Raw genomic sequence first — 14,297 nt, 5'->3', positions numbered from 1 at the left:
ACCACCCTCATCTCGACATCAAATGCTACCATCTGAAAACGTCTCCCCTCAGTGTTCCATTGTTGAACCCTTACTGGTTTTATTGCAAGGGAGGTTTAGTATGTTTTTGTGTTGATTGGCGATTTGTGTTCCTTTGTTTGGTGAATCTAGATTCTAGGCCCTTTGTCCATTTTTCCAGAGGGTTTTGGATTAGGGAATCCGGTGCTGTGGTTTTGTTACTTCTCCTTGGCACGTGACGTATCCTATCCAGAGGTTGCCCCTGGCATGGCTTTGTCCCCCCTGCCTGTCCAGGTCACTCCTCTTCACGGGTGTCTCCTCCCCTGCCCACCCCTCCTTGCACTGTCCAGGCTCTCTGGGGGCTCTTTTCCCATCTCTTCCCTCAGGCCTAGGGCCGTATGCCCCTTCCTCCAACGCTTCTTTCATGTCCCAGCCTGAAATCCTGAAAGAACGTGTCTAGGAGATGAACAAGGCTGCACACCTGGAGCAGCTGTTAGGTAGACTTTGTAGAGATGCCTAGACTGAGTCAATCGCCTTGAGTATCAACGGGCCTCAGAGAGCCAGTGAGGAGCTAATACGCCTGAATGCAGGCGTTCAAAGCGTCAGAGCAGGGCGCTTGCTGCAGACCTGTCTTACACAGCTTCCCCATCTCTTGTTTGATGGAAATGTGATTCAAAAGCAAAAATACCCTTTTTCGGTTGCAATGAGAAATAAGCAGTTTTTCCTTCTGAGGCAAATGAAGTCACTTGCTAACCATTGGTGCCCTACTTAGAAGCAATTTGCTGTATGGGAATCACAGTGAATGCCTTGCAGGATTGATTTGCGGTTTTGCAATAATGTATGTAAAGTACCAATTAATAGTCTGAGCTTCTCTTTGAAATGCCTGGGGAGAGAAGTAAAAGAAGCGCTCATTGTTTTAAACAGTCTGGACCGACCATTCCAAGTGGGTTTTAAAGAAGTGTCCAGTTTCTGTGGCATGGCAGAGTCTTGTGGCTGGCCGACATAAGCTACAGTCTGCTCCGCAAATGTCCTTACTCCAGATTCTCTAACTTAGCAAGTAGCTACTGCAAGCCCCATACGTGTAGTGCTCTGTGATGCACGTGGTGTGGGCTGTCCTCTCAGGGCTCTCTGTCTTCTGGGGCAGTTGTGATATGGTGCCACGCATGCTGCCCCTGCAGAGAGGGGACACCCAGGAGGGGATCCTGATCCAGGGGTGGAGACCAGGGAAGACATTCGGGAGGACAGAAACTCCAGCTGGGTCCCAGAGGACAAAAAGCAATTAGGGGTAGGGGTACAGTGACCCTGGTGGGCAGGATGGAGCTCAGGACGCTGCACAATGCAGAGAACAGGGTGGAGGGAAGGAAGCCCTTTCACTGTTTGTAACCCAAACTCACCCCTGCCCCCAGTCTTCACAGGAGAGATGTCCTTCGAGGCAGCCAGGCTCAGCATGAGAAACAGAAGGAATGGCACTTTGGACAGCACCCGGACCCTGTACTCCAGCGTGTCTCGGAGCACAGACTTGTCCTACTGCGAAAGTGTAAGTCAGAGCGCCATCTGTTTTAAAGGTTGTAGCTTTAACCTTAATAAGTTGTTCAATAATGCACTTGCTAAAGGACTTTGAGGAAATTCAAAGTGCTGTGTCTTTAATGTTTGTTTCATTATTGAATGCTTGCTGCTCTTGCTTCGGATCAGACTCTTGAATCTGGGTCCCATCTCCAGTGCTGTGGGCAGGTCTCAGTTTGGGTCTGTCTGCATTTGTTCTTGCAACAGCCTCCTAATTGTGCTCTTGGCACGGTGTCCCCTCATTCCAAGCCGGCCTCCATGTTGCCTTCAGGACACAGAAGGGACAGAGAATGAGCTGGACTCAGAGTGGGGTGTCGGCAGGAGCTGGTCTCCTTCGCACCCTGCTGCCTGTCCCCAGCCTGGCCTTGCTGGCACGGCGAAGTTCCCTCCCGCAGGGTTCTGCCCACTCTCAGGCTGTATCCCATACTCTCATAATAGACAACACTCCATTCTGACATCCAAACTCCCTCTCAACTATGGTGGTAAAAGTTGGGATAGCGGCTGGCATTGGAAAGAACGGGAAGACATGGGAATGGGGGGGTTTTGGGGTGCTGTTCAGTATTTTGTTCTCAGTGGTGGGTTACAAGGGGGCTGACTTTGTGACTAGGCAAGTGGGGCACCCTGATTCAAAATTCACAGGGGCCACCCTCTCTCAGGGGCTGCTGTGCACGTGCACGTGCCCGGCCTGGGCACTTCCCCAGTCTCACTCTCGTCCCAGCCCTGTGAGAAGCAAATAGTGGGTGAAGGGCATTGGTGACTTCTCCAGCGTTCCCCCTCTTTCTCTCCTCCTTCCACCCCAAGCAGTGAAGCATCTCTGGGAGGTTCCTTGCAGATGGGTCCCTCTGGCTAAGGCATCAGTGACCCAGGAGATGGACAGAGGCTGATTCTTTCTCTTGGGGTGCTCCTGTGGCCTCCCACTGGATGGATCTCCTGCCCCCCCTTCCAGGTTACCCGATGCAGGTGGCCCTCATGGGTAGAACTGCTGAGACCACCCAAAGGCGTCTCAGTTCTGGGGGATTCCTGTTTGCCCTGGAGCACACACACACCTCTGCAAAGTGCATTTTCACAGGCAAATTTTAGCAACAAAGCAATTTTTTTTTATCACCGCTTTTCTTCCCCGATCATTGATTTCACAAGCTTACACAGCTGTTGAGTTTTCTTCATTCATATGAAGTAGATTCAAAATTAGGTAAGTGGATAAAAAATATTGTGAGGAAAAATGGCCATCACAGATTTTCAAAATTTTTAGATACAGGTGAGTGTAGAAGCTACTTTTGCTCTCTGAATGTTTGCTGTGAAATATACATAGAAAAGAATGTATAAATGCAAATTTCCATCTTAAAGAAGAATATTAAAGTTAAAGCCCTTGCGCTCACCACCAGTGTGAGAAACAGTGTCAGGAGCACTTCCAAAGTCCCCCAGGTGCCCTTTCTGCTGATTTACTCTCTCTTGTCACTACCCTGAATTTTGTGTTACCCAATTTTTGCTTTTATTTATAAATTTATGACTTGAATATGCATTTCCCTAAACAGCATGTTTTAGCTTTGTCTGTTTTTGATATACATGGAATTGTACTATAAGTATTCACTTATGTTTCTATTTTTTTTTTTTTTTTTTGCTCAACACTCAGTTTTTAAGATTCATCCCTGTTGATACACGGGGCCGGGGTCGATTGATTTCTCTGTGCAGCCCATTGTGTGCCTATATTTAATGGGCATTCAGGTTTCTATTTTTTGCTATTAGGAGCAATACTACTCTTAACATTCTTGGATGTATAAGCTGGGTCTCCCTGGGAAATGTTCTTTGGGTTAAGGCCGAGTGGATGACAGTAAACATCTCTTCTGTGTGGGGTCTGGGTTTAAGACACAGGATTTATGGGGAAACTTATGTTCAAAGGATCTGGAAGAGAAGGCACATGGTCCCCATTCTCTGATAGCTCAGGACTTGCAGGGGCAGGGGGTGGGCTGGGCAGGGAGGTGGGGATACTGTAGACTTCATTCCAGGAAAGGGACTCCCTGGTGACAGCCTCACAGCAAGGGAGGAGGAGTCAGGATTGGCTCTGGTGCCAGCAGCCTGTCTAAAAACCCAACTATGTATGAAGTTATCAGAGAACTCCAGATGCCAGGCGCGGGTGACCTGCAGGAAGTGGCACTGGGCTGCGGAGGAAGGGAAGCCCTTAGCAGCCCACCTCCCCAGGGCAAGACAGCCCCCTGCAGCGAGAAATGCACTCCAGGCGGCTTTGCCAGGCAATCCGAGTGTGCAGGCTGTGCATGGGACGATCCTGCCTCTCTCTCCACAAGGGACTATTCCTCAGGGAGGTAACTTTAATGACAATAGTGGGCAATTTTCTGGAATGGTTGTATCAATTTTCCCATGCCCTTTCTTCACCTGTGTTGAGTGTTAATTGCCTTTTTAATTTTTGCCAACCCGGTGGGTGAGAAGTGGGATCCTACTGTGGTTTTACTTCACATTTGCCTCATTATTAATAAGATTGAGCTTCTTTTCATATGTTTATGGGTTTTTCTCTTTTATTCAATGTTTGCTCTTGTCTTTTGCTATTTTTTTCCCATGGGGTTGTCTATCTTATACTTACTGATTTATAGTTCTTATATATTCTGGATGCGAATCCTATGATGTCTAATATGTGTTGCAAATATCTCCTCACACTTTGAGGATGTAGGTATTTTCAAAGTACTTTTTCATCTGTTTCCATATAGTTTGTTTCTGCCAACTTAAGGGAAGCTTTGGATTTAGAAAGGCTTTTGGTTTGTCAGAATTAGGTCCCAGATGCGCCTAAGCACTTTGCCCATGGGAGGACAAACACAACTATGGAAGGAGTTTTGGAACATATCTTCTTTTAAAAAGCAAGCATAAGAGGAATGGGAATCGGCATTGATACATTATTTATGAAAAACTATCGTGCACTGCTTATATTCCCCCAGTAGCCTTAGATACAGAAAAACATAATTTGTTTGTGTATAATGCCATTTATATACAAAATAGCTCCAAGTAACTTTTGGAAAAATTTGCATTCAGTTATAAAAATTTAAATATATGCCTCTTTAAAAAAAACTTTGTGTACTCTAAAAGCATGAACAAATGCTGGATGCTGTGAATTCATGGTAAATTCTTAAAGCCTTTGAAGTAGGATTAGATCCAATTTATATTCATTAATATCAGCTGGGGATGAGAATAAATCAGTAATGTATTATCCCATGTTCTTTCTCCAAAGGACCTGGTGAATTTTATTCAAGCAAATTTTAAGAAACGAGAATGTGTCTTCTTTACCAAAGATTCCAAGGCCACGTAAGCTACTATTTTCCCTCTGTTTTTGCTTTCCATGTTCAAAAATAAATTATTATTCATCATTACAACAAACAAAGAATGCTCACTAGTTCATTATTAAAGATGTTTTCATCTTGTAATTCTCAGAAATGGTGTGTGAGCAGGAAAGATTTGGCAAGTAGCTTGTAGTTATTCCTTAGAGCTTAAAAATTTTTTAAAAATGTTTTTAGCTTTGGCAATAGTTGGTAAAGTCACTGAGAGAGGCTGCCAGTTGCTTCGGTACTCCCATGAGCCTGGGAGCCCACCTGAGTGGCCTTGGCAATAGGGTTGTTTGATAGCAGTTGGTTGACAACACCACGCACACCCATGTGTGTCAATCTGACTGGCTCCTCCGTCAGGACTTTCCTTCCCCTGTTGAGTTCCATCCTTCCCTTCTAACTGGTGTCCCTCTACTCTGAGTCTCGTGCCTTTTGGAACATTAAGGTTGGGTTACAAAAGCAGCCCCCAGCAGCTCAGAACGCAGGAGGTCCTCAATGAATGCTAATGAGCACGTGAATGAGTGGATGGATTGACTATTGGACAAGATGTTCCTGAATCAAACTCAAAAAATTTTAATCCCACCTCTCACACTTCTTGTTCCTCTCTGTCCCTCCTCTTTGGCCTGCTGGCGATGCAAGAAAGTCTAGGTGTCAACTGATTGGAAGTTGCTGCTCTAGTTTATGATTAAAGGACCAATCCTCTGTGGAACAGAGGCAGTGACTGGAGGCGGGATGCAGGCTAAGCCCAGAGAGGGGCTGTAGCATCAGTCTTGGCTCCAGCCTTGACTTGGCCGCCTCCTCTCTGCATGACTACATCTCTTATCCTAAAAATCTAGCAGAAGTATACCTTACCGGTCGTGGTAAGGATTCAGTGAGGAAGCACGTACAATCAGAGCATGAAAGGTTCTCAGTGGATGTGTATTCTTACTTCATGCGAATTAGAAAATGAACATCAGAAAAACCAAGAGATTTCTGTTTCTCATTGTACACACTTACTCATCACGAGTCATTCTGACAGAGTATAGACCTGTGAGTCAGCTACTTACTCCATGCATGTGTTACTGAAGGAGTCTGCTGTTCATCTATTCATTTGACCTGTGGAAAGCACAGTTTGGCTTCATTCATTCATTCAGGTATTTTCCGAGCATCTACTCTGTTGCAGGAATTTATTTACTTGAGTGCTGATACAACTCCCTGGCAAGGCCACCATTTTTATCATTTGTGAGATAAGGCAAGTGGGGTTCAGAGAGGTTCAGTATTTTTCCCCAGGTCACATGGCCAATGGAGGACGGGCGAGTGATTTGAAGCCAGGCTTTTGATTCCAAGGTTGTGCCTTCTCTGTCTCCCCAGCTGCCTCCCTGTCTAAGGATGACACTGCTTCAGGCAGACCAAATCCATCAACACTTTCCCGGTTGCAGATATCCTGTCGATAACTGGCTTGAGTGAAACTGGGGGGGCCTGTGGCGTGTGATATTGGGATCTTGTGGCTGAAAACCACAGCCAGATTTGGGGCTCAAACAATGTCACAAAATTCCTGAATTCTAGCATCCTTCTGAATCTTGTCCAAAGACTGATTGGAAAGACACTAGGGAGAGATGCAGAACCAAGAGGGTGGGCCAGGCAGAAAGGAGCTGGGAGGAGGGTGACCAGTGTCTCACTAGGACAGAGTTGCTTTTTGGCCAAATTGGAATTTTTGTTTTGTTGTTCATCTCTTTGGAGGCCACAACACTCAGGATGCCCTGGATAGAGGGGTCAAAGAGTCATGAAATGTGTTTTTAGATTTTTTTTAATTGCATTTTTGCTTCTTTCCTGTTGGCGCTGCCTTCGTTGGCACCACCATAACCTAAAAGTCACCTTGAGGGATCAAGTACCATGTACTGGGCCCAGCAAGATGCTTTGCATGGTTTCTAACACCCGCGGGAAGCCTGAGAGGGACTGTGCGAGGATGGAAGGAAGCATTTGTTACTGTGTACTGTGCCAAGTGTTGTACTTAGCCATTCCCAAGAGATTGTGAGCAGCAGAGGGGCAGGAATCGTATCCAGTCAACGCTGGGGTGCTGTGATGCCACCCCAGGTCTGACTCTGGACTTTCAGTCAGTATCTGTGCAGTGATTATAGCTGCCTGGGGAAGGAGCAGGGGAAAGGATTTACCACTTGCCGTGTCTTTTTATCCTCTCCCAACTTCCTGTCTTGCACATGTGTCACCTAACAGACAAATTCAGTTCTATTGCACTTTTAATGGGAACAACTAGTGTTCATTTATTGCAGTTTGTTCTAGTCTAGCTCAAATTATTGAAAGTCCCCTAAGCAGCTGATCTGTAATATGGAAAGGAGGGTCCCTCTAAACTCTGGAACACTTGGGGTCCCTGCCAGGGGAGCGTCTCCACCGCGAGCTCAGCCCGCAGGAAGGAGGGCTCACCTCGCCCGCGTTGCCAGCTGGGCAAACTGTCAGGGTTGGTGCTGAGGCGCTGAGACCTTCCCAGGGCTCCCATGCAAGAAGCTGCATATGCAGTTTCCAGATTTCCCAGGCTCATCCCATGCAGCCCGGTGGCTACTCGGGTGCTAGACGCCACAGGGGCAGGGCCCTGAGCGCCAATCCCAGCCCTCAGCACACAGCCAGCTTGTCGGTGGCTGGACCTTAAACACCAGGGATAAAACACACCCAAATAGCTTCTACACGATCAAGTGAGATGATGAAAACAGTCTGAAAAGAAGACTCGACGGTGTCATTTCCTTTTGTTCCTATTTAAGCTAGTAATGCCTGGGTTCCGCAAGCAGGTTTAATGAAGTCCGTTTCTCCCCGTCAACGTCGCTGCGCAGGGAGAACGTGTGCAAGTGTGGCTACGCCCAGAGCCAGCACATGGAAGGCACCCAGGTCAACCACAGTGAGAAATGGAATTACAAGAAGCACACCAAGGAGCTTCCGACCGACGCCTTCGGGGATATCCAGTTCGAGACGCTGGGGAAGAAAGGGAAGGTGAGCAGCGGCAGCGCCCCCTGCGTTCCCTCGCGAGTCCGCACGCGAACGCCGCCGGGGCTGCCCGAGCCCCGTGATTGTCCGCAGTGTGGACGCAAAGAGACGGGCAGTAAACGCCGAAGTGATGGCAGAAAAAGGTGAGCGAGATTAGATCGTGTGCAACTGGACAACCCGACAGGTAAGGACCGGATCATCACTCAGCCTCCCCCGTCCAGGCCCCGGGCAGGTGGCCCTGAGCATGTGGCCTCTGCACACCACCGGGCCCGTCTCAGGGACAGCAGCGTCTCTGTCGCTGACCTCGCGTCTCCTCCCGTCCCCAAGCACTGCCCTGCGCGGCATGTGGCCCAGCTCCCTCCTCGGGGGTCTCTTCCCAGCGCCCCAGCCTGGCCTCGCCGCCGGAGGGCGCCCCGCTGCCGAGCGCACCCCGCTCCGCCCGGGCTGACGCCGCGAGGACCACGAACGCCCGCGACCCCCGGGCCCGCGCTGCGCCGCTTTCCCTCGGCCCCCGGCCGCGAGCCGACCCCCGCGCTCTTCCCTGTCCCCGCAGTACATCCGCCTGTCCTGCGACACGGACGCCGAGCCGCTCTACGAGCTGCTGACCCAGCACTGGCACCTGCGGACGCCCAACCTGGTCATCTCGGTGACCGGCGGCGCCAAGAACTTCGCGCTGAAGCCGCGCATGCGCAAGATCTTCAGCCGCCTCATCTACATCGCGCAGGCCAAGGGTGCGCGGGCGGGGGGAGGGAGCAGAACACCTAACTTGCCACAGTGGCACTGCCTAACTCGCTTCGAGGCTCACGCTTGGCATTCATTGTCCACAAAAGAGTCCCCTAGAGGCTGGTTAAAGATGCAGATTCTCTGGCCCCACCTCCCGGAGTGTCTAACGAAGTAGAACTGGAGTGGGGCCCCAAACCTGTATTTTTAATTGACCACCTCTCAGGAACACTGTCTGAGGTCCCCTTCTCCTTCCTTGCCGTACAGCACAGGCAAGGCCATTCCAAAGTGCAGCTGTCAATGCTGTGTCCTCGGTGGGAGGATGGGGCCTTCTTTAGGTGTCCGTGAGCACAGGACAGAAACCTTTCCCGGCACCAGCTGAACATTTGCTCTTCTCGCTCACTGACAGGTGCGTGGATTCTCACGGGCGGCACCCATTACGGCCTGATGAAGTACATCGGCGAGGTCGTGAGGGACAACACCATCAGCAGGAATTCAGAGGAGAACATTGTTGCCATCGGCATAGCGGCTTGGGGCATGGTCTCCAACCGGGACACCCTCATCAGGAATTGCGATGCTGAGGTACGGGTGGGCATGGAGGGGGTCTGCAAGGTCACGTGGAAGGAAGACCAGGGCAGGGGCTGTGGCCCAAACGCTGGGGCTCTGGGATGGAGCCGGCTCACGGGGCAGTCTGCCTTGCAGAGAGCGCCTTTGGGACCTCAGGAATTAAGAACAAGGATGACATACTTAAGGAACTCCTGGGAAGGAGTTAACATCGGATGTGTTTTGTTCATTAAAATTTATTCCCAGCAATGTCATGTTAGAGCCAGGTTCTTATTCTTTATAAGTGTGACTTAGATCCATCTCACGAGAGCTCAAGCCCGGCTGCAATACCTTAATTGCTGGGATTCAGATCAACTGTTATGGTTCCTGGTTAATTTGGCATTAAGAAGGCTGCAAGACACTGCCCCCCCCCACCCGTTTCCTGTGAACATATTTAGAGAGTAATGAGCATTTCGTGTTAAAAATACAAGGTAGACATATGGGGTTTCGTATCAGTATGGAATTTTGAAAACAACATTTCTAGTGAGTTGAGGACCTTCTTAAGCAACAGGTGTTCTCTTCCCAGAAGCTTTGGACCAAATGCTCAGAAATCCAATTTTAATCTACACCTGCTCCCATCTGGGACTCCTCAGAGGCTTAGACAGTAAATGTTAAGGATTTTTTGGAGTTGCTGTGGTTCTTCTTTAAAATTGTTTCACATTAGTGTCTCTGTTATCATTTTTGAGATTTGTAAGGGGCAGAGGAGAGTGGGAGGCATTTCTTATGCATCTTCAAGGAGACAGCCTGGTGGGGAGGAAGGAAGGTGGGTTTTGGAGACAGAAGCGTGGGTTTCAGTAATCACTGCTCTTCTGGTCTTGAGCCAGTTCCCTTCTCTCAGTTTTTAAAATAATAGCCTTGTACTGATACGGGGTGCATTTATGTAATTGTGCAGAGTGAATGGTAGCTTTTATTATTATTACTAGACTCTCAACAAGAGTTGGCAAAATGGTCTCTCATCAAATGCCAACTTCAGGGGTTACAGTGGCCTGGAGTAGGATTTCAAGGACGGTGACAGGCTGGGAGAGAGATAGTACTATTACCTATTAGCAAGGTTTGTCATGGGCATGGGAGTCAACTTAGTGTTGTCTAATTCTCATTTTGGGGGTGGATACCGTACACATATTAATTCACAGAATCACAAAAACAACCCTGAAAGTAGGTACTTTTACCCCTGAATTGGAAAAAAGACTTCGGTATCTCCCTGGAGACCATTTATAGGGCTCCTTCTCTGGCAACAGGTAAGACTTTCCATGAATATGTAAAGATTAAAGAGAAAGTGCCCATCACTTGGAAATTACAAAACAACCAACCAATCATCTGGTAAATAAATATTGAGCCATGAATGAACTTTCAAAAATGTAATCTCAAATCACTTAGAAAGCAATGTAAATGAAGATATTATATATTAATAAATATCAACATCTATCATCAATAAATATAGCCAAAGCTGCACTCAAAGTAAAAGGCATAGCCATATACATTTATTAGTAAAAATAAAGTTAATAAGTAATTCAATAATCATAATAACAATATCTAACTTTTATAGCCCTTACTTAACGTAGCCCTTACTATGTACCAAATTCTGTTCTAAGTGTTTTACGTATATAGGCTCATTTAATCTTCACAATATACCCACAAGATAAGTACTACTATTACCCTCTCATTATAGATGAGAAAATCAAGGTATAGAGAAAGTGAGAAACTTCCTTAACTTGCATATCTGGTGAGTGGCAGATCCATGGCTCACAATTTTTTAAGCACTGTAGTATTCAAGTTAATAAGTTGGAAAATAACACCACAAACACAACTGTGGCAAACAGGAGAAAAAGTAATATTCAATCAAAAATAATTAAAAAAGAAAAAAGAAAAAGAATAGAAATGTTTTTTATTTAAAATAGCTTTAACAGTTTAATTTAAAGAATAAATAGAACTGAAAAATTAAATATATTAGTAATAGTAGATGTTAAGAAAAATGTGAGAATGCTACATATAGTGTTATATCAATAAATTTGAAAATCTCATGAGAACTGATATTTTTCTGTAAAATTATAATTTTCCAAAATTGATTCGAGAACTAGAAAATCTGAATAGAGGAATTATCATTGACTGAGCTTAAAGAAAAGTAAAAAAGTTACCTTCCAAATTGCTTTGGGTCAGATTGTTTCACTGAGTAATTGAAAAAACAGTTTATTAATTGCTCATTTAAAAAATATTTATAGCCTTCCAATGCATACAGAAATATGGGATCTTTACAAATTCCTAGAGAAAGAGTAAATGTGTGTTCTTTATAGAAAACCATTTGGAAATATGTATCAAGAGCATGAAAACTGTTCATACTGTAGGTCCAGTAATCATACTTATAAATATATCACTAAAGAATTTAATATTTGTACAAATATCTTCATTAAAATATTTCTTATAATAGCTAAGAATTGGCATTAACTTAAATATCTAGTAATATTTATAGTAGGAAAATCTTCACCTATATTACTGTACAAATATGAGAAAAAATTACGGAACTGTCAAATTATTATTCCCAAAGATGTTCTGATAGTACAGGTATGGAAAATATTTATAATTTTAAACATAAAATAAAGCAAAAAGTATGCCTAGCAAAGAAATAAATATATTATTAATAAAAATGGTAACTCTCACTGGGTTGTAGAATTAAGCATAATTTTAAATTTTTCTCTTACCTTCTGCATTTTTCATAAGTTCTACAGTAAACATGTATTATTTTTAGAGACAAATAAGTTTTTATTTCTTTTATGTTTCTGTTAATGATAATCTTTAGTGGCTTAGAGAAGTTTCATAGCAAATTCACATGAACTTGTGATTAGTTTCCTTGTTTCTTTACTGTCTTCCCAGAATAATAGTGTTTGGTCTTTTGTATAAGTGGAAACCAGTTGTTCATAATAACTGAGCCAAATCATCCTATGTAGTTTCTGCTCAGGGCTTTATTACAAAACCCTACCACTGGTAGATGGGGCTGTACCAGGACCCAGGTTTAGCTGACCTGAGACAGTGCCACATTTCACAAACACTAAAATTTAGGATCTCTTTCAGGGTTTTTTTCTCATCTTCCATTATCTGTTTATTCTTGAGTCAGTACTATACTTTAAAAGTAATTGTAGCATTAGGTATGCATTAAAAATAGAGCACAGGCCTCTACTCATCATTCTTGTTCTTCAAATTTTTCTTGGCTTTTCATTACCAAGTTTTTTTTTTTTTTTTCATTTCAACTTATAATCCCTTTGTCAAGATATGATCACAAAGCAAAACAAACAACAACAGAACTGCACACTCACCGAGTGGAGTCACATTAAACCTATAAACTGATACTGGAAAAGTGGAAGTTATTATAATATCAAGTCTGCTTCCAGCAATATGATATGTCCCTCAATTTATGCTAGTCTGTGTCTTTCAGGAAAATATTACAGTTTTCCTTAGCAGGTCCTGTCTATTTCTTAGCATTATTTCTAGAGATTTTACATGTTTATTGTTGTACATGGGGTCTTCATTCAATGTAATTTTTCACTCATTTTTTTGCTGGTGTATATGAAAATAGTAATTTGTTTATTGTTGCTTTGGATCAGATACTTTAGTGGACTCTTTTACTAGTTCTCATAGTTTTTCAGCAGATTCTCTGAGTGTTCTAGGCTTGCAACTATATTATTGGCAAATAATGTTAGTTTTTAAAACAACTCTTCCATTTAATTGTACCTTGTATTTTTTGTCATCTTCTTGCCTTGACTACAATGTCCAGAATAATATTAAATAATAGTTATGCTAGCAGACACTCTGACAGGCATCTAGGATACGTGGCATTATAATTAATGGCAATGGTTCTAGAATTTCACCAGTAAAAAGGATTTGGCTAAAGGTTCAATATGCATATATTTTAAAAATTATCATAGGACATTATCTTTTTATTTCTAGTTTATATTTTTTTAAAATCAAGAATGAATGCTGAGTATGAAATATCTTTTTGCATCTATGAGGTTGTTATTTTTCTCCTTTAACCCATAATCTAATGGACTGAATCCTGGAAAAACACTAATGGTTCTTTAATAATCGTGTTGCATTTAATTAGCCAATGGTTTATTAGGTTTTTGTATTCTCATTAATTAGAGAGCTTGGTCTTTGGCTTTTCTTTTTGTGATTCTTTCCTTGTTAAGGTTGTGTTCTGAAAGAGTGTAAATAAAATTGTTTGGGGAATTACTTGTTTCATGAAAATTTGTAGGGCTCCTCCTTCAAACACCTGGATGTACCTGGATGTGCAAATATTATCTTGTGTCTTATTATATCTGGAACTCTCCTGGTTGGAGCTCTTGGCTGGGCAAGACCACTTAGGGAATAGAATTGCACCATTTGACCTTTACTTTCCATTCTGCCTTTGCTCCGATTGTATGTATGTCATCGCCAGGATCAGTAACCTTCTTGTCCCCGTTGAGTTTTCAACGTAATTCTATTCTTGGAGTAAAGGTTGAAACACCTTTTAATGTCACCGTGATACTCTAAAAACTCCACACCTTTGAATGGAGCTTGAGAGTCAGAAATCTTCTTGGTTCTTTATGCTCCTGCAGCAGTTTTTTATTCTCTAGTATTTTTGAGACAGAGTATCCATTTAATTGCTTCTTTTTGTGGTCATGTTACTATGTACTTCTCAAGTGCAAAGACTCTATTTTATTTATTTTCTAATGCCTAGACTCTGCATGGATCCTGGCATATGATTCCAGACAAATACATGTATGTGTACATCAGTGTCTACCTATGCTTGTGTCCAGACACATCCACACGTATATGTCATATATGCATACACACACACACACACACACACACACACACACACACACACTTTCTGGAATGGTATCTATTTCAGTGAATGTATACAAAGAGCACAGGGTGATGGACTGAGAACTGGACCAGAAATTTTATCTTTATACTGTCACTTGCCATTTATGTGACAATGGGCAAATGACCCAACCATTTTGAGCCTTCATTTCCTTACATTTAAAATGAAGCCTGGACTGTTAGATCTCTAAGACCCTTTTGAATGTTGGAATCTGGGAGGAGGCATCAATATAATTGAACCCAAAGTAGTAGCTTTAATATGAACAT

General features: G+C 44.0%; 1 protein-coding gene across 1 annotated transcript in view; it reads left to right on the top strand.

The window, feature by feature from the left end:
* The first annotated feature begins 1,415 nt into the window (after positions 1–1,415).
* TRPM8 (transient receptor potential cation channel subfamily M member 8) overlaps positions 1,416–14,297 on the top strand; it is a 50,118-nt gene continuing 37,236 nt past the window's right edge. The window contains 5 exon segments of the mRNA XM_045559080.1: positions 1,416–1,534; positions 4,793–4,866; positions 7,703–7,859; positions 8,407–8,584; positions 8,983–9,155. Coding sequence (XP_045415036.1) covers positions 1,418–1,534; positions 4,793–4,866; positions 7,703–7,859; positions 8,407–8,584; positions 8,983–9,155 — 699 coding nt within the window. The 5' untranslated portion in view covers positions 1,416–1,417.

This window comes from Lemur catta, chromosome 8 (assembly GCF_020740605.2).
Source record: "Lemur catta isolate mLemCat1 chromosome 8, mLemCat1.pri, whole genome shotgun sequence".
Classification (NCBI taxonomy): Eukaryota; Metazoa; Chordata; class Mammalia; order Primates; family Lemuridae; genus Lemur; species Lemur catta.
The sequence above is the reverse complement of the archived record's forward strand: the minus strand, read 5'-3'. Positions and strand labels throughout refer to the sequence as shown.